Source organism: Austrofundulus limnaeus, unplaced genomic scaffold (genome assembly GCF_001266775.1).
Source record: "Austrofundulus limnaeus strain Quisiro unplaced genomic scaffold, Austrofundulus_limnaeus-1.0 Scaffold5, whole genome shotgun sequence".
NCBI lineage: Eukaryota > Metazoa > Chordata > Actinopteri > Cyprinodontiformes > Rivulidae > Austrofundulus > Austrofundulus limnaeus.
In genome coordinates, this window is record NW_013952407.1 from 4847548 (window position 1) to 4868829 (window position 21282).

The following is a 21282-nucleotide window of genomic DNA, read 5'->3' on the forward strand; positions in this document are numbered from 1 at the left end:
TGTTAATGCTTTGATCTAAGCGGCATGCAGCGGGAGGGAGGGAGAAAATTATCCTGGATTTATTCAGATTTATTCTCTTTTTACGCATTTTAAAACACTATATTTCTTCATTTATTTTCAGAACATTTTGAATATATGGCTCTATAAAAAAATTAATTAACCAAAAGCACTCGGAGATTGCACACCTCCGCCAAGACCAATTTTCCCCATCCTGTAAGAGTTAATGTGCAAAAGCAGAGATGGAAACACATTTGCCGATTAAGTTCTGACGTAGCGAACATTTAAGCGGGCAGTAAGCATGGAATTTCTTCTCGGTGGAGACAATGTGAAAAAAAAAGTCAGACTCAGCACCCGACGTTATTCATCGTCAAACTGGAGTCGGATTAAGCTCCTAAGTTTTCATCAGTCACATTTAACCTTGTAAAACGTCTGTTTTATCCCCTTGTATGAGTTTGTAATGGTTTGACTGTCTTTATAAAGTGCTTCCTGGCTCCCCCCGTCTCCAAACTTTGAGGGCCAGCAGCTCTCTGTTTACAAGCCAAGTAGCGAGAAACTGTTTTGACTGGTTGTTTTGGAAATGTGGTGTGTTTGAGGAAATGGGAAAAATAGGTTTCATGGTGCAGTCACGCATTTCCTGGTCACAAAACATTCTGTAAATGCGCATATTATGGCAAAAATTATTCATCATTAAATGTGGTTTTAACATTACTTTTATAAAGTTTGAAGTTCGTGCTGTCCAATCCAACCAACTCCTGCTCAGTTGTCTCTGCACTCGCAGCCATGTTGTCACAGGTGCGATGACGTAACAGACAACAGGATGGTAGAGGGTAAATTTCTACCGTAGGCCAACTTCATATATTTTCTACKATCTATTACATATACCACGCAGACCTAAAAGCCACTATAGGATGAAACTACTAAGACCTTAGAGTACATCAGTAGGAAAAGCATCCATTGATGAACTGAATATCTTAGACAATATAAAGCGGGCATAAACTTATACCATGCACTCCAAACTTACAATCAATGTTTTTACATTAGTTTATTTATTTATAATTTCTTTTTTCATGCCTTTATCTTTGACTTGTCATTTCTTCATCCACAAGGGGTTGCTGAAACCCCCTCAGTACATGCAATCCACACAACCCTGAGCTAGAAAAAAATGTAACAAGACTTTTCTTTAAAACAATAGGATAATGGTTTTCCCACTTGTTCTTATCGAACACCGAGCTGGTCACAAAGAATCTTTACTCTTTGATAAAGAAAACAGACCCTGAAATAGGGAGCAACATACAAGAGACAGAAAGACTGCAAAACAACACAAAGATTATCTTTTCCACTCATTACTTACTGTTTGTTCAATTTTATGTCTTTAAGTAAAAATTAAAAATCCATTGCATTACTCAGTAGCACTCCTGCTTTTGCCATTTTTTTCATTACACATAAACAAAGCTTAGGAGGCAAAGAAAAAGACAGCAAGGTGTGTGACAGTGTGTTCCATCCATCTTTGTGTGTGTGAAAATCTCAAATGTTGGAAATAAACTGAAAAGAGAGGAGTAGGAGGAGGAATGGTGGTGGTGAAGCAAAGAAATCTAATTACAGTTCTCCATCTGAAAAGAAGGAAAAGGCTGAGAACACAATTGGGATTTGCGCATTTCCACTCTCGCTTTTCATAAAACAGACACTGGTCCCCAGCTGAGAGGATTCAGTCATCTGCGAGGAGAGTTTCAGTATGAATAAACCTCTTCTCTACTGTAAATTTAACATCAACAAGGTCCCAACCTGCACTTTTTTGGAAGTCTTTGATATCTTCTACTTTTTTTATTTACTGTAACTAAATGTTAGTTCACTTATATTTATGCACTGGAAAACAAGTGAATACAAACTATCAGAGAGCATTATTTAGTATGGTCATGGGTTTGGCAATGATGAGAAAGCACTGAAATATTAACAAGCATTAAAAAAGCCTAACTTCCTTCAGGGTACTCAAGGCTCCTTTTGATTCCAAACTATACTGAACTATTGAAGGGTTTTCATATTATAATACATACTATAAAAAATTCAAAGCCTTGCATCTCTTAAAGGAATGTGCATCACTTACCACCTTTCATAGCAGAGTTTCACACCAATAACATTTTATGCTGAAAAATGATGAGTTGTAGCAGTTTTACTGAGACCTTGAAAACTTTTAAACAGTATCACAAAAATCTCACACCCAGAGTACATATTGTGAACAACTTTTAGTTACTACCACAAACAAGTTTTAGTTCAATATCTGTAAATCCTAATCTTGTAAAAATGAACTACTGCTGTGTATGTGCGTGGTTCCTTGTAGGGACCATTTCTTAGACACACACCACCTTGTGGGAACTCAATGGGGACCAAGGTCGAGTCCCCACATGTACGCATACTGGTTTTGGGTTGGGGGTTAAGTTTAGGGTACAGGTCAGGGTTGGGCTACAGAAATGACTTAAAAGTGAATGGATATCAATGTAAAGTCCCTATGAGGATATAGAAACTAATGTGTGTGTAAGTGTGTGTGTGTGAGTGAGTGGGTGGGGTGCGGTACATGTGGCAGTATTGGTGTGTGGACATATTGTGGACATTATGCTATGCTTACGATGACATTTTGTCAGTGTGTGGAATATTGCCTGGTCCTTACAATGAAAAAGAAAAGGTTCAGCAGTTAGGTTTAGATTTAGGCTTTAGACAGTAATATAGACCATGCAAAATCCACACATACAGTAAATGGACTGTACTTATTTAGCATCCTGGTTGTATATAAATACAACCAGGATACTCAAAGTGGTTTACATTACAATCGGTGCCCTCATTTACCCATTCACATAACCCTTTACCATTCACTGATGGGACACAAATCAGAGGCAGTGGGGGTTGAGTGTCTGATCTAAGGACACTCTAACCCTAACCACTCTGCCACAGCTGCCCCTACAAGTACACAAGTATAGAGAGATGAATATGTGTGTGTGTGTGTGTGTGTGTGTGTGTGTGTGTGTGTGTGTGTGTGTGTGTGTGTTAGATGTGGTGGATATTTTTAATCCTGTTAACAGTTAATCAGTTGTACACACCAATCATTACTTTCTGTGAGTTTCATTAAAATGTATCCAATGGTTCATAAGGTTACTTGGTAATAAAGAGTTACTCATAAGAGTTTTTTTTTCTAAACTTATTTGCACATTTGCAACCTGTCATTTTCCAATTAAGAGTTTCATTAGAAATTTAAATTTATCACAAGTAAAAACTAATTAATTTGAAATAGTTTAAAACTGCTCAGTTCAACCAGCAAAAAAATGATTTTCATAAAAACCACATCAGTAAGATGACAGTAACTGCTTATGCAATTAAAAAAGAAATTGCACACTACCAGCCGCAAGGGGGTCATCTCACAGAGASTTTCATTAATATGAGCGGGGAATGCAGTCAACAGTTTCCTGAGAGGAACTGCTTGCTCTGATGAGCCAAAATGTGACTAATTTGTGCTGCACCTTTCCCCATATACAYCCAGGCTGCCGAGATAACGTATATATACTTTGGGGCATAACATCTCATGCATAACAATCTAAATAAAGTAAAGAAATGTACCACTGCGCAGCAGTTTTAAGTAAAAGTCTACAAACTGCTCAAGAGMGCATGCACAAAGAAATACTTGGAAACATTATGCATAATTAGCAAATCTGTTAAATTGTTTTAAAATCTAAGAAACAGGAGATTAAAAAATACAGATGGGTGAAATTATGGATGCCACTGAAGTGCAGATAATAAGGAGCACTCAGTGAGTTAAACCACTTAAAGTATGAATCTGATGCCAAGAAATGCCAGAAAATCTGTACAAAATCCAGATTCTCTATTGCAAGGACATTTTTGTAGATTTAGAAGTGCTTGACAAGGAACTAGGAAAGCTGTCCAATTTTACTTCGTAGTGTTTGCCAGACTGCTGCTTGGCTTCCTTCAAATGAGAACTTAGTGGCAGCCAAATATTGGAAAATTGTCCCAGTTTTTAAACAATGTTCTTGTCTCGTTGCAACAAAGAAACAGTGGATCATAAAAAGGTTTACAGTAGTTTCACAAAATAAATCATGTAATGCTTCAGCTGGTGTTAGAGCTCCATTTGTCTTCTAGGCAGAATTACATTTGTACTAGCTGCTCAGATATGAAAACATAAACTTGTCAACTTCTTACAAAATGAAAAATTCTCAAAAAAAAAAAAAAAGGTCATCTATGCTCTATTTTGAAGTTGTCGAGCATGAAAATCATTTTTTTGTATATATTTGCAAGGTTGAACTGGATAAGTCACTCAATAACAGCTGTGTATATTTTAGTTTTGGAACAAACTGGCAAGTTTTACAAACTTTTTACAGTTAACAGTTTTTAAGTTTTACAAAAAAGACTAGMCCTACCACGATAAGCAATAAATCAATTAATCCATGATAAATTAAAATGAYGTAGATAAAAGAATTATTGATTTTATTTTACCTGCTTGTTTTTTTCTTTGTGTCCCCTCCTTTTCTACTCCCTAAGCGTAGATAGGAGTGAACTCTGGCGTCAGGTAGTTGCCAGGCACATGGTCTCATAACCTCTATAGCATGAGAGCTCCGTGAACAGGCTTTTAGGTAAAGGAGTGTCTTTGGTTTTCTGATGCCCTCTTTCAGCTGGCAATAGCTCAGGGCACCGTACCAAATCTTGGGTTTGCAGAGTGTGCGTTTGTTTTTATTTATTTATTTATTTATTTATTTATATTTCTTACACTAAATAAATTAGGTAAACTCTGTAAGCAGCACGCAGGTGACAATTATTTTTTATCAAACCAGAGGAAAACAAAGAATAAATTGTGCTGGCTTGGATAGAGGTGGATAGAGGTGGGTAGAGATGTTACAGCTACAGCAGCTGTTTTGTGTTGTTTTCACAAACTCCACTCCCAGTCTGTCTGTAACTTTATGTAAGTTTTGTAAGKAGTGTAAGGGTGACTGCAGTTATTTTATGAAGCCAGAAGAAGACCTACAGAATAAATGGTGCTGGATTGAATAAGGGAGGTGGGAAGAGATTTTAAAGCTGCAGTAGTTGTGTGTTGTTTATCCCATCTCCAAGTCAAGGTCAGTCTGTAACTTTTTTTAAATGCGTAAATTTCGTAAACTTCAGTAATCTTTTAAGCTGGGGTGTGAGGAAGATATTATATTAGTTTAAATTGGTCTCCAYATTCTATTATGGTTTATTGCAATAATTTCTAAGACAATTTATTGTCCAGCAAAATTTGTTATCYTGACAGGCTTWGAAAGGACTTCCAGAGCCTTTTGGGCTGACCTTCCTAAAKGTTTGCATTCTATATCTGACTGATGAAAGTTTCCTGAAGTAAACTGTAGGCCTAATAAATGGTAACTAYGGATGTCCRGATCCAGATTTTTTGGCTCCCGATACAATTCGATTTTTTTAATGATTAGTTTTTCCAATATCGATCCGATAGCTTTTTTTCTTTATTTCTTTCCAAGAGACAAGGTTGGTAGTATTAAAGTGAGCCCTGCTGTTCCCACCACGAGAAACATCCAGGTTGCAGATTTTGCAAGATGCAGAATCAGCATCATTGTTTTCCACTAAAAAGTATTCCCACAATGTGGACAAGGTTGCATACTTGTGTGCGTCTTGACTTCTTAAAGGCAGTTGTAAAACATGATGATGCTGAAAACTGTCACGAAAACTGGATCAGGCCGATCACATGACTAAATCCGATTCTACCCGATTTTCAAGAAATGGCCATATCTGCCACCGATACCGATAATGAGTATCTGATTGGGACATCCCTAGTGGTAACAGCTCAGAATCATCTGTGCTTTGATGGAAATGACTGTCTGAGACTTTGTAAAACTGACTAAGTCTTAGCCAAGTTTGAGTTTGGTAAATCTGATTAGTTGTAGTAGATATTTTGAACACACAGAAGCATACAAACATACGTACACGTTTGTATTTTAACCCTTATTAGGATAATGTATTGACTTTCATTCATTTCAAGTTATTTATGTAGCCTGACCCTTACCCTGAAACTACACACCCATGCAAAAATGGTGTTCCACCATATTAGGACTGGTCTTTGGTCTCKAAAAGAACTACTGGTCCRGACAAGGTAGGTGTTTATACTAAAACATGTCCTAAAAATGTAACAAAAACCAGGTACGTACATGCACATACTTGCTTACAGCAAACAACTTCAGCACATTCGATTATGTTTAAGCATCACCCAAGTTCTGAAAAARTGGATTGTTGGGTAAAATGTAAATACAAACATAATGTAAAGATTTGAAAATCTCATATACCCTGTATATGAGATTTTCATATACAGGGTATATGAAAATCATATATCTCAAAAGAAAATCATATACTCTCATATACCCTGAGCTGTTACATATTTTATTCACAACGCAACATAAGCAAACATATCTAATGTTTATACTAAGAAACAGTATAATTTTAAAAAGACAACAATTTAAGGGCATTTCTCTTTTTTTAATCAAATAAATATTGAACTGTGACACTAATGTATTGAACCAAATCATGAATTTTCTTTATCGTTGCACCCCAAGTTAAAACTTTAAGTGTCAGAATTATTTTTTTTCTCCATTTTAAAATATTTCATTCTCTGATTGTATTTAGAGCAACAACTGTGTCAAATGATTGTCCCTTTTTATGTGAAAACACAAATACAGAAAGTCTGAGCTATCAAAGAGCATTACTGTTTTAATACAGGTTCTCTCTTGTTTTAAGCCAGGTTGGAAAAAGAAAGCCCAGTTATGTTAAATTTCAGTTCACACCTCTTCTCTATTAGATTTCCTGAAGTGGCAAAAAAAAGAAACCTAAATATTTTTTCAATATTTGTCGTCAGTATTAATATACTGAAATGGTGCCATATGTTACATTTCCACAGAAATTCCAATGTACGAGGCTATAAACATGTAGTATTATGTAATACTGTATATGAATCTGCAGTGAGCAGCTGTGTGCCCGCCATCCATTTTTCATAACCATGAACATTTCTGTATATAGTTCATGTTAATGCCCTGGATGTGAAGCTTGAATTTATAACTGCTGGCAAGGCGTTTGTGAACAAGAGAGTAAATGGGGAAGGACACTTGCACACATATTGTTCCACACATATAYTCTGCACCCCTCCTCCAATTGCTGCACATACAAAGCTGCACAAGTTGCTCTTTAATTCTCTTGGAGGACCAATATATTATGAGTGACAAGGGTCATCAGACCAAAACGAGCCAACGTGGTCAAATACACCTCTGAATGATGAATGGTTAATGAAATTAATACCATTTCCTGACAGTCACCTTGATGCATGAATAGAACCCCTGCACGTGACCAGATGAGAAGTCCTATCAATCAGTAGAGGACAACTGGCCAAACAGCAGAATGTTGACGCGTGTTTTAGTGAACTCAGTGGCTTCTTAAAGTCTTATTGTCCTGAGAGTTTCCTTGTCAAGTACTCTTGTATCATTTTCTTGTAAGCCTTTGACTATAGATTTTAATTAAGGAATTATTCCTCTTACAGGACGTGAATGCATTAATAATATTACACTGAGTGTCGTGTGTTTGTGTGCGTGTGCCAGGGGCATTTCTTGTTGTTCTATATAATGGTATATTAATCCTGCAGGCAGGGATCCTAACTGTGCTTCAGTTAGATATGGCTGAATGAATGATTTTAAGAAAAATAGTAACAAAGGAGTATAAAAACAAAGTAAAGGCTGATGTGTGGAACAAAGTAAAGACAGCTTTACACAGGCCTAAAACTATCATCTTAAACAATAAAGCTGTTAACTTTAGTCATATTCTCCTACCTGCACTCTTGAATTTGTGCAGTAGTTTTTGCCTAACTTCCTTCTTCATGTTGAAGTAGTCATCTTCTTCATCTGGGTTCCTTAGGAAAAGAGGAATGTGCTGAAATACCAAAAGATGTTTGGGTTTGGGTTCCTGTGCGGAAACAGAAACAAAATGCATATATTGTGTTCCAAGGCAAAATCTAAATCAAAAGAGATCTAAACATAGCAAAATAAGAACCAGTGAAAAACAGTGTGCCCAAACATATTCATGAGTCAGAATAAAAGTCGTGCTATCCTACCYTTGAAGAGGAGGAGGCCTTGCTCAGCTGAGCATCCAGCCAAATCTCCTGAGCCTCCTTCAGCTCAGGGCAGGCCGAGGCGTCGTAGAACAGCTGGGAGTTCAGAACCAGGCAGAGAACTCCACCCACCTGGGACAACATGAGCGTGAAAAACAGAAAACAAAACAGACACACAACAAACTTAATCTATGAGCAGTGCATCTCATGCCACTCTTGCATCTTACACATAATTTTATTACCATCTTTTTGTTGTCTGTGTTAGGTTTCTCTTAGAGAGATGTTCAGATATTGCTTCTTAAATGTGTGCAGGCGCACGCATGCACGCACACACGCACGCACACACACGTGTACAAAACCCGATTCCCTACTGCAAAGGCATCAGAGGCAAAAACGATAAAGATCTATTTTCAATGGAGCACTGGTAGGTGTTGGAGCCTGCTWACGACCTCAAACACCATCACCTCCTTCAGCAAAAATTTTATTCTCCAGAAATCATTCTGTTGTTTCCCCTTAACAGCAGGGGCCTTTTTTAAAACTAAAAACAGCAGCTTTACACATCATGTTTTAATGCAGTAAAATAGCTGAAAAATAGAAGCATATCAGTACATCCACAGAGATAAGACCGGTAGAAGATTAAAGCTGGATGAGATTTTTAAAGCATGAAGCACAAACCGTTGATCCTGATCAGTCTTTTTCATGGTGAGTTTGAAACTTGCAGATTTGTCATTGTTACATAAAACCTAACCTCTCATCTGTTATTGACACCACCTTTTAACTACCAACTAAACTTTTATTCAAAACAAGGTTTCACCCTCTACTTTGAGCCACCAGACAGGTAAAAACGGAAGGAACATTATATCAAATCAAACAACAGTACAATAATTGATAATCACAGGTGATTTTTAAATGGTACTTTTGAATAAAAATCTGCAATTCAAATAGGGCTTTTATGCATACAAATTATCCTCTTTAAACTGACTTCATACATTTTAATTCCAATTGAACACAAGACTAACTTGCGACTACAACTACGGTAACTAAAATGTCTCTTCTTACCCAGAAGCTAAAATAGTCATCACCCCAGGCACTGCGGTACTGCTCCACAGTGCTGGGAGTGGGAGTGTTTCCCAGGTCATGGTTCCCACTGACAAACATAAGTGGGATGGATGAATCTGTTCCCCTCAAAGCAGCCTTCAGGTCTTGCTCCTGATCTTCTTTGAACGGTGTGCCTGGGGAAAAATTAGGAATTAATAATCAGAGACTGACAAACAGAGCAATCACTAATGTGATGATGGCTCCAGATATTATTACACAAAATAACACCGTGTTAATTTGGAACAGCAAAGCAGCTGCTTGGTTATATAACATTTCACAAAGAGCCGATAAAATGACCCAAATTGAAAAGGAAGGATAAACGTTGGTTAAAAACTGCCAGACTGAAGGATTTTTTAAATAATGACATCTTATCCCTCTGTAATGCTTCACTTGGTCACTGATGGGATGTTGTGATTTTCTTAGTCAAAAGTGTGGACTCTATGATGACCTTTATAACTTGTACTGATTGAACTGTTKGTTAAGAAGCAAACATTATATTATGTTAGGGATGGATGAGATTTCAATATATCTAATTGGTATCAAACAAACCATCATCTCCTGTTCATAAGTTATTTATTTTGTTATCTTAATTATGCCTGTGCCCCCACCATCCAAATCATTGTTGGTACTTGGGTTACTTTACAAGCCTATTTCTGGATCATGTAAATTCTTAGATATTTGGAAAGAGCCATATACATCCAGCAAGAACCATTTGCTGACTAATGTGTGCATGACACTGGGAGAAATTTATTTTAAACAGTACCCAAGTAAAAAAGTAAATCCTTGCTTCACTGCATTGTACAGTATGTGTCAATGTTCAAATGAAAGCTGTTTATGTAAAATAAAATTCTGTATGAAATGTCTTCAAACTGCACAAGTAAATATGAGATGTATTAATTCTTACTTCATCACACATGGCAGGTTTTTCAGCAAGAACAATACATCAGTGCAGTAATAGGTTCATAAATCACTACCAGTACCTAATTCGCTCATAAAATATTGCACCTGAATAACTGKTTTAATATGGGGCACATGAGGGTTAATCTCTAAACAGATGTCTGTTTATAAATAAATGGCTGTCATGCTTGAGCCAGCTTCGGCTGGATGCAGACAGCTATGAGGAAAACTCAGAGGCAGATGATCTGATTTTAAACCCATTTGTATTTGTATTAGGTTGTTTAAAACTTATTTACAATAAAACATAAACATGGCCCATGACAGAACGTTTTGGCACAGAGATCTAATATCTGTAGAATTTGATTATAGTAAAATCCCTGACTTACTGACAGTTTCTCCCAAAGGTCATAAGATGATACTCAAAGGATGTGAAAGTTTAAATCTTGTTTTAACGTTGAGGATTTATCAGCTCTGGCATGTTTGAAAAAGAAACAATTCTGTCATCTTTCCTCCAAAGGTTACCCAGTATCATTACGCARTTTACAAGCATAGTTCACAAAAAGCTGCTCCTAAAAAAACAAAGACTTCCTGCATTCTGGGCTTGAACATACAAACACAAGGCAAAGACCAGGGATGCTGAGCTGCTTTTTGCTTCCAGATACCAAAAGCTGTCTGCTCTCAATTGTAACTATCCACTTGCATGGAAAAAATGTAAATATTATCTTCACAAGACAATAAACCAAACCTCTACAACATAAATCCATCCATCCATATTCAATACGGCTCTCGTGTATGAGTGCAAAAGTCTAAAATATCTCTAGATCTCAAGATTACCAGACCAGCAAAGAAGTAAGGAGTCTGGAAAATCAGGAACAGTGCTCATGTGCGAGTACAACCAATGTAGTTTTCCTTAGCTCACTAATCGTTTGAACTAACTCCCAAAAAACTTTTAGAGATCATGATGAGCTACTAGGAACCAGATGGTTAACGTGCACAAAACATCCTATTCATGCACCTTTTAAAATTTTTCTTAAAAGGGGCAATATTATGTGTTTCTCAGGCATACATTTAAATATTATACCATAATAAAGTATCTATGTCACCTTTAGCTGTTATTAAAATGCTGCTTTTATGTTTAAATAGAAAATAAACTTATCTTCTCATCACTTCCTCTTCTAAACGCCTTGAAATTGGCCTCGGTCGCTTTAAGAACCGGTGGTTCGTGGTGGTGGTGGGTAGGGGTCATGCTCACGGGGGGCGGGGGGGCTACTATGATGCAGTTTACTTGGTATCTGAAAATACATTTCCTCAAAAGGTATTTTTAAMCTGAAAAGAGCTTCACCGAGTGAGAACTAATGTTGAGAGCTCAGCAGACAGTTTAAGTTTCACTTTCACTTTCACCCGAGAGTCTGCAGGAGTCATGGGCGGGGTGTGTGGGGTGGGGGGGAGATATGCTCCGTGATGAGGAAGTTTGGCTTAAAGACACGTCCCAGGGGCCTTTCTGGTCCCAAAAGGTGTTTCTGGTTCCCACCTGTCGTTTTGCTCCTCAGCATGGCTGCCTAAAAACGCTGCAAGATTTCTCAAACATGCATGAATGACTCTAAGCAAGGCTTTGGACATGTTTTTATGACAGTATAACATTTTAACATGATATAAAACTCAAAAAAGTTGATTTGACATGATATTGCCCCTTTAAAGCTTTCAGGTGCCCCAAAAACATTTTCCCTTTAGTCAGACTCTTTAATAAACTAAACTTTACTTCAGTGTCCAAATGAGAGCTCAAATTCATCTCCCTTCACAATTAAAGAGGTTTCCACAGTTGTAGAAAAGGGGACAAGAAAGTCCCTAAATAACCTTAATTTCACCTTTGTGAGTTTAACCAACGTTCCAATGAGCACATGTACTTAAACACTTCTTCTTGCTGTATCATGCGTWACATCCCTCACAACCCCCTAGAGACGGACTCAGAATCCTTTGTAGTGCTCATTAGAAGAGTGTCAAGTCCAGCATGTTTCTCTCTAATCTAATCAGCTCTCCATCTCGCTCTTTCCACCCCTCATCTCATCCCTCGGCAGCAGCCCCCCCTGCTCTTTATCCTCTTCATTTGTCAGCTTTGAAAGTAAGTGAGAGCGAGACATATGAAAGTAAAAGTGAGATAGAGACTGAGGATAGATGAGGAGAGAGACTGAGCCTGGATTGAAGGAAGTCCTGGAGATGAGAAATGTGTCTCTTGGGGGTTACTTTGGGATGGAAAGGAAATAGAACTGGGATTGAAGAAAATTCTATCAGTAAAGCTTTTTTAAGGGGTTGATTTTGTGGTAGATATGGTGCCAACTTTTATTGTGGACTATTTGACATTAGATTGTTTAATTTAGTCAAGGGGTGGGCTGTTTCTTGCAAATGAATGCCCTTGAGTCTCATCAGGGTTCTCTGCTCCAACTTCTTTGCATGAGCTGCTCTGATGTCCACTTCACTAAAGTCTTTGATAAAGCAGTTCATTTATTAAATGAACACATCACTACTTAGCCTTTAGTTTTCCTTCCTTTAAAGCTAAGTATAAAGCTCAAACCCGATATAAGATGACCTACAGTTACACGACCAAACAGAACCTTTGATGCTTCCATATGAGATTTAAGAAGACTTCAAAAAGATTAAAACAGAGACAGGCATTAATTAGTGTCCATGAATATGGTCAGACTTGCAAATAAATGTTGTCAGAGAAAGGTATGAGCCATGTGAATGCAGCTGTGTACTAAAGAGAACAGACAGAGGGAAAAAAAGAAGACAGGCAGGAAAACAGAATGTGAAACCAATGAAAAGGAGCAATAGAAAGTGAAATCTCTGGGTGCAGAAATACAGTTGCCAATTTCCTGTCGCCAACAGGCAGCCATGTTGACAATGCTAGCTGACAGCCAGCTCCCCCTGGCCGCCACCCATTCATTTTGTATTGTAAATAAACACTTTAAGGGGAAATGTCAACCGAGAAACGGAGGGAGCTGCTCCGGCTATAATATCTCCTCCCGCCTCTCCGTCAATGCAGCAGTCCAGTAAGCTGGCTTGTGACGGACGTGGCAAGTAATGAGGATGGCACACACAACCTGCTCTGCCGAGGCTGACAGTAATGAGGGCTGATGCCACACCGTTTAAAGGTCCTTGAGGCCTTTGGGTTTTAAACTCTATGCCTACACTACTGATGCACAGCAAGGGAAATGCATCTCTCTACAACCCTGAAAGATAACRGATTATTGGGAGATYGAGAGAAAGTGTGGTGGGAAAATGACAGGCGTGTTGTGGTTTAAATGGTGCAGTGATAAAGATGATAAGGATACTTGAATGCCTGCGGCAACTCTCTCATATGATAGGGGGAGACGGCTCAAAAGAGTGTTCATGATGACTGTTGCTGCGGAGCTCCAGTGGTTGGTCATTATGACCCAGAAAAGAAACAGGAAAGCGAAAGCTGTTCAGTGACTAAGCTGAGCCAAATCTGTGTTGAATATGAATAGTTCGCCTTGAGTCACATTTTAGAAACAGTGAGCCAAGGACATTATACAGACGACATGCTACACTACATACAAAGAAAAACACTCTAGTTAACGATTAAGATCTTAATTAGCCTGGAGGGCCAAAGCCATTGAAACTCTGATCACTCTCCATTCAAATACGCCAACAGAATATTGTCGGACAAACAGAGAAGGAGGATGTTAGCCTTATAACTTTTTGTTCAGTGCCCATTGCTTCAGGCCAGTTAGGAAGGCAGAGATCTTCTGCTAGTCCCCTAATTGTCATGCAAAAAGTAGTTTGCATAGGATGGTGGCTTACGGCTGTTTTTGCTGAAAATTCCCACTGCAGTGGGTCATGTAGCCCATTACTACATTGTTAAAAATACACACCACCACAACCACTCATTTCTGTTTTTATTCAGATACTTTAATGAAAGCATCTGTTTGTAAAAACACACAGCCAAAGTCTCCTACTAAAATAGTGTGATATTTATAGCTTTAAAGGGTGTTTATGGAGATCCGATGGGTTTTATGAGTTGTGTGTTGATATTTTACAAGCTATGTTGCATTAATCATTATATCTGTGATAGAGACACACAAACAGAATGGAGGTACAACTAAACACAGCATTAGCCAAAGAGCTAAATGAAAATTTACAAGACAGTCCTGGAAGTAAACAGCCATTTCAGAGCACAGCTCTTTTTTGAATATCTACTATGAGTAACAGTGAGCATCTGGTGTACTGGATACTCCAAATGTCACTATGACAAACAACTGTGGTTTCCAAGGTATCCAACACATCTAACAAATCATAACACTGATAAAAAAGAAGCGACTACACACTGGAAGACGATAGCACAAAAATACCTCAGGTGTTATTACAAACAGATAAATGCTGTGTTTACATGGCACAAACAAGACAACATTTATGATTCCCAGCAGCAGTGGATAGACCAGCCTTGTTTGATTAAGATTTTCAGGATTGGACAGAAATCTGAAGTCTGTGGAGTCTGATGAATAGTTAAAATCTTCATCAGCATCAGCCTGGGAATAGCTAAAGGTCCTTTACTTTTCATAGATAAATATCAGCTAAACTCTTCTGGGAAAATGCTGCTTACAGACCCTGGCAGGGAAAAAGGCTAATGGAATGCCAGAGGCTAATGTTTAAGCCAACCTCAGTGAGTCATATTCTGGGGCTTCATCGTCCTGACACTTCTCAGTGCATTAATTAGATTGGAACCATCTCACTGAGCAGCTGAGAATATAATAATCAATATATACCAGACATATTCTGTTTGCTTTCAACAGAGATGAATGTCAGAGAACGTGCCATTTTACCAACATATCTAAAACCCATTCAGCCATAGAAAGAGACACGGATCTAGAAATGTAGCCTGCTGCCTTTCCTGTCAGAGTTTTAAGCTGAAATCATCTTATGCTGAGAAGGAACAGTTATTGCCATTTTGACCTCAACTTTTAAATCTAATTATGAGGGATTTAATTTATTGTGAAATATTGTGTGATCGTTAAATATTTAAAATATGCATTAAAGATGACTCTCAGCTACAATCACAACAAATTCAGCTCAATAACTGTAAAACTGATTCAGTTAGAGTCATTTTTATGGCTAATGTTGATTAGCTGTAATAACCTTAAATTGGGGCATCTCCAAATCTTAATCAGATGTAATTCCAATGATTACCTAATTTCATTAAAATCTGTCGAGTTCCTTGTACATTTTTTTCCTGAAGACAAACAAGAGTGACACAGACAGTTAATGGCAAAACTTTAAGTCAAACATTTACACAATGTGTAGCGCTTTGAATATGAGATGATTATGTTGATGTTGAGATTATGCTTTAAGTTGGAGATTACGCTCAGCTACTACCACAACAAGCTTTAGCCTAATACCTGTAAAATTAGCTGAGGCTATTTAGCGATGGTGGTCATCTTGAAATGACTTGTTTCCAAAAGTTGACCAGTTATAGATTCTATTCAATGATTAGTTTCATTAATTGTGTGTGAAATGTTCCTGGATCATGAGAGAAGGGTTGGGGATAAATTGTTTAGATTTACATATAAAAATTGTTTTATCTTTAAAATGCTCTGTATGTATGGATAGCCAATAATTTTTTCCACCAAGTGACCCAATATACCCAATGACCGAAAGTAAATGAGTAGAAACAGAAATATTACACCTAATCATTTACCCATTGAAGAAATTTGATCTAATGTTTGAAAAATTACAAGTGAGTGGATATTATGACTAGGGAAAAAAATAAATTTTACCATTATTAGGCTAAATGTTGATTTAGAACGTTTCAGGTTATTAAATATTTGCAAAGTTGTGGTGAGAGGTCCTCTGTTTTAGTGCTTCAAATTTCTGACAATTATATCAGCATCAATAACAGAACACAAGAGTCTGCAACTTATGCATGTAATGGAGTGTGATATTGACAATCCCATATTTCCTGTCAGACCTTGATATTTAAGCTATATAGTGTTGTTCAATTATGTGCATACAAATGCTTCACTGTTTGACACGTTATCAAGTACCACAAACATGTTAGAATAATTATGTGTCATGGCAACTGGAGGCAGCATACATTTCATGTGCCATTCCATTTAATAATTTTTGGTCAAACAGCATCAACAGAAAGACACGTGCATTGATTTTACAAGTCGCCTCCAACCTCTTCTACATGTAACACGGGGTTAAAAATCAATTCTGCCCCAAGATCACAAATGACAACTATGTCTCACAACAACACTCAAAGATCAGTATACAGGCTTTTATGAAGCAGTTCTTTGCTGATATCTAGTTTTAGGTAATATTTAGGTTGAGCTACGTTTCAGCCCTACCTGGCATGGCATGGACCAAATCACCACACAGAATCATGAACCTCGGCCGAGGTCTCAGCTCGTTAACGGCCTCCACAGCCTGTTTTGTAAGCTCAACTTCCTCAGCCCATTCGTCTCCTCCTCCATCACAGTCCCCTTCCCTCCAGGCCTTCATCAGGCCCAGCTGGGGGTCTGCAGCTTGAATGAAATAAAATGGTCCTTTCCATTCACGTTCTGCATCTGGAAAAAGGAACAGACAGGCATGACGATCCTCAAGACAGCAATTAACCTTGTGTTCTCAGTTTTTATTTACACAGAAAGTCCTGATGCATCTCAGTAATCCAGGTAAAAAAATCAAAAAGAAAAAAATTGTGTAGGTCCTCTGGACGGGTTCTTCTCTAATGAAACGTTTCGTCTCTCCTCCAAGAGACTTCTTCAGTCTGAGAGTTTCAGGCAAAATTCAGGCTTTTAAGCACTGCCTCCATGTGACTGATACTCACATCACATGGCTATCGTTGACACCTAATTAACATTTATTGTTAACAGGGGGTGGAGTGATACTGGCAATAGCAGCACTGTAGGAGGGGACAACTGAAAACGGAGGCCTCCACCTCTGTTTAATGATGGACGGTCTTTCTTCACAAAAATGGCTTCTTTTACTCCTCTCTCAAACCAACGTTCCTCTCTATCAAGAATGAGAACATCCTCATCTCTGAAAGAGTGACTGCTGGCCTGTAAATGAGTGAAAACTGCAGAGTTCTGGCCATTAGATGTAGCTCGTCTGTGTTGGGACATTCTTTTGAACAGTGGGTGCTTTGTTTCCCCGATGTATAACTGGTCGCAGTCCTCCTGGCACTTAACAGCATATACAADATTGCTCTGTTTGTGCCTGGGCACCGGATCTTTGGGGTGAACAGCCTTTGCCGTAATGTGTTTTGGGGTTTGAAAGCCACTGGGACATCATGTTAGACATACACAGAAAGTCCAACTAATCTGACACTTCTGTGTTTGTGTCTCTTTCTCATCTTTTTAACCTCTGGCTGTTCAGGCAGGTAGTTGCCCATCCTCAGGTTCTGCTGGAGGAGTCTTTCTGGTCAAAGGAAGTCTTTACTCTCTGCTGCCTACTGCTCTGTGCTTGCACTGGATGTACGACTGGGTCAACGTGAATTTTTAAGACAATCTGCTGGTTTTCTTAGACTTTTTTTTAAATAGTTAGAATTTTGTAATACACTGAATATGACTTAAAACAACTAGGAGTTTCCCAGTAGAGATTTTCTGTCCCAATACCAATCCAGGTCATTTCAAAATACAGATCAGTCTCAATTCCATACTTTTAAGTTTGCAGAGAGTGTGATTTGACTGTTCCTGTCCAGTGGACCACTACTGTCCAGTGGCCCATTGCTGTCTGGTTTCTAGTTGCTGAATTGCTCTTCTTTTGCATTTTAAAATACTTTATGAAAGGCATGTTGGCACTTCCCCCCCACAAAATTTGTATTTCTTTTTTCTTTTTCATCAAACATCACATTTTACATCAATCCTGAGAAGCTGTACATAGTATCTATGTAAATTTTGGGCAAGACCTTTGCTTCCCTCTATATTAAACTGCCTATCCAGTCACTTTGTGAATCAAATTTAGGTTATCTTGTCGGCAAGTTGGCACATTATATCACATTGACTGCAGTATGGCAGCATACTGCATCATGGCTGACATAAAACCATGTACAGTAGGTCAACAACAAAGATTAGGAGCAGCTATTTCAATATGAACAGTGAAAAAAAGCCTTAATTTATACAACTGTCTAATATTTGTTTTAGAATGGGAACATCTCTACATTTAACTGGAGGTACATATGTGTTTACTTTAGGGGCAAACGGTGCTAACTAGTTAAAGAGCGACATGATGGAGAATGAGCCTTTACATAATCCCAACAACACGTAACACAAGAGGATGTGAGCACTTAAATGTTCATTTAACAAAACAGAGTCTGATTTTCTGTTACGAAAAGAAGCAGACACTCACTGAAGCAAGTATTATAATGACAAGGTATTACTGAGGGCAAAAGTGAAAACCAAGCAAAAATGATATGGAAATTTAGTCTTGTTGACTGAAAATGGACAGATGTTAAAAGCAGGTGTAAACAGCAGCCTTTGGCTCCACTCGTTAAGGAGCACTGTCGTTATGCACTGCTGTTGCTGTGGAGAGCCCACGTTCAGCACAAATCCCCTCACTCTAATTCTGCAGTGCCCAATAGCTGTTCAACATCCTCTGTGCTTAATATGCTCTTCATGTTTCCTTCTCCCAAATGAGTTTATGATAATCCAGTTCTCCAAAGAAACTTGAGCATAGATAGGAAATGAAAGAGAGACAGAGCATCCTGCTCCTGGAAACAATGATCCCATCTCTGTGGAATTGACATTTGTGAAATCACGAGTGGAAACACATTCTTCTTTTATGATTAGCATCCTGACCTCGTCAACCAAACTGCTTTAAAAAGCTTTCAGTCTGAACTAACCCCACCTTGATCTTAAATGATGACTACACACAGGGGACTGTGGTGAATGCTGCTGCCAACAGTGAGGACTGCTGATAAAGGTTTCTCAGTTAACAATATCAGTGTAGTAAAAACTTTTGAGTAGGGTTGGGCAATATTGGCAAAAAAATTAATCACGATTAATTGGGGTATTTAGCCGATAACGATTAATTTGACAATTAATCCCCTGGAGTCCCTGGACACCCTTATGTCCTAGTCACATGACCAATTTAGCAGGAAAGATTTGCTCTTCGTAAATATCTGTTCCAAATTGTGTCAAAATTACAGACGTCAGGCTATACATCTAATTTTAAATTGTGTTGATAGATAAATAAATTACAGAACTTTTTTTATGTTCATCATATTTGAAGTGGAGAGGAGCACCGAGTCAGTCTGCCTGGTGACATTAATTATATTGATCGTCAAGTGCCAAAACGTATTCGATTAATGTTTTTCTGACTATTAATTGTACACGATATGATTATGCCCAACCCTACTTTTGAGACTTATTTTTTGATGTAGTCTATAATGGGCAGCGCATCGTGGCTCAGTTGGTAGAGCTGTTGCTTCCCAGCAAAAGGGTCGCTGGATCAAATCCCAGCTGGGGACTTTTRTGGGAAAAGTTTGCGTTTTTTCTGTGCATGAGTGGGTTTTCTCTGGGTACTCGTTTCCTCCCACAGACCAAAAACATGATTGTTAGGTTAACTGGTAACTCTAAATTTTCCCTTGGTGTGAGTGAGAGTGGTTGTGTCTATGTAGCCTTGTGATGAACTTTCAACCTGTCCAGGGTGTACTCCACCCCTTGCACTGTGACTGCTGGATATGGGCACCAGTTGCCTGGCCCTTGCCTTCCTACGCAGTTCTGCTCAAATAGTTTCCCTACACTGCTCCGTCTGGGACTTCTCCCATAGACAAGGATTTCACTGGCAGATTTTTAGCTGAACCAATCAGAGAACAGAACGTCAATTTTCTGTGCAGTGTCTGCTTGTAGTTTATTTTACCTGGGCCAATCAGCAAACAGAAGGCGGAGTTTTGAACGACGTCGATTTTCTGCGCAGTGTCTGCTAGTTATTTTAGCATACGGCAGTGGAGGAAGTGAATGAAGCCAGTCTGTGTTGATAAGGCTTTCAAATTAAATTAAGTTTGTCTGACAAAGCAGCAGCTCTCATTTACAGCCGTCTCATTTGGCTCGGTATATTTCTCCTCTCAGTAGGGTTGCTTACAGCGCACGCGATTTCTGGTTAGCTTCTTAGTTTAGCCTCCTTCACAGCGACAACACACACATGCTTCAGCAGAGGCCACGCCTCCTGCAAGAATCGCTTCTCTATGAAGCAAGTCCAGACCCTTGTACGAAGCAAAGTGAAGGACAGGGTCTGGTTTTTACCAGGCTAGGGCACCAGTGACCCTGGAAGGAATAAGCAGGTTAAGTTGATGGCTAGATAGTCTAATGAACTTCTGTTTTACAGACACTGACCTAATATTTTGTGTGTTTGTAGCTGAGACTGATCCTTAACATTCATTCTGAACACGAACAGGGTGCGCAAAAGACAATCTTATTAAATTTGCATCTGTTTGAATGTCTTTTAGCAAAATACATCATAAATCACTTGAGAAATTGTGATTGAAATCTTGGAAAGTAATTTCATGTACAACTAAATAATTTTAGGAGCCAATCCAATTCAAGATAGCCACCACAGCTGATTGACATGAGCCAATTTTCTTTCAAGGTTTGTTCAAATTGTCTAAAACCACAACTCTTCACAGCACCAGATAGTCTTAGCTTAAAGTGTATCTTACCCCCCCTGTGAAAAGATAACTCCGCCYAGGCGAAATTTGAAAAATGCATCAAAGTGGGTAGGGGAGGGGGTGTGGCTGGGAAAGGGGGGGTTAGAGAGCAGAGGTGTGGCCAGGATGAGAGAACGTGACAGGCAGCTAGCATTAGCATAATTGATGCTACATGGAGAGTGACCACAGTTTCGCACATAGTTACATCTCTGAACGTCTGAGGTGGAGGATTTTCACCCCACACCAGCCTCGGACAGGAGGAGGAGCGCTCCGACTGTCTGACAGAAAAAAAATAAAAGCATACAGCTGCTCACATGATCGCTAGTTTAAATCAGGAATAAAAGTGTTGGGTCTTGTTTGACTGAAGTTCGGTCCGGTTTGGGCTGCAGCTGCCTGCTGCGCCGCGCTCTGCCTTTTTTTCCCCCCCCATTGTGCAGGACGTACAGGGGGCTGGTGTGGAGAGAGAGAGAGAGAGAGAGAGAGAGAGAGAGAGAGAGAGAGA

At 38.7% G+C, this 21282-nt stretch overlaps 1 protein-coding gene across 1 annotated transcript in view; it reads right to left on the minus strand.

Moving 5' to 3' along the window:
* Window positions 1-21282, minus strand: part of cpped1 (calcineurin-like phosphoesterase domain containing 1) — a gene marked incomplete at its 5' end in the record, with an annotated part of 39022 nt that overhangs the window by 16109 nt on the left and 1631 nt on the right. Inside the window, 4 exon segments of the mRNA XM_014028232.1 lie at window positions 7851-7983; window positions 8132-8260; window positions 9188-9360; window positions 16486-16704. Of these exon segments, the coding sequence (XP_013883686.1) occupies window positions 7851-7983; window positions 8132-8260; window positions 9188-9360; window positions 16486-16704 (654 nt within the window).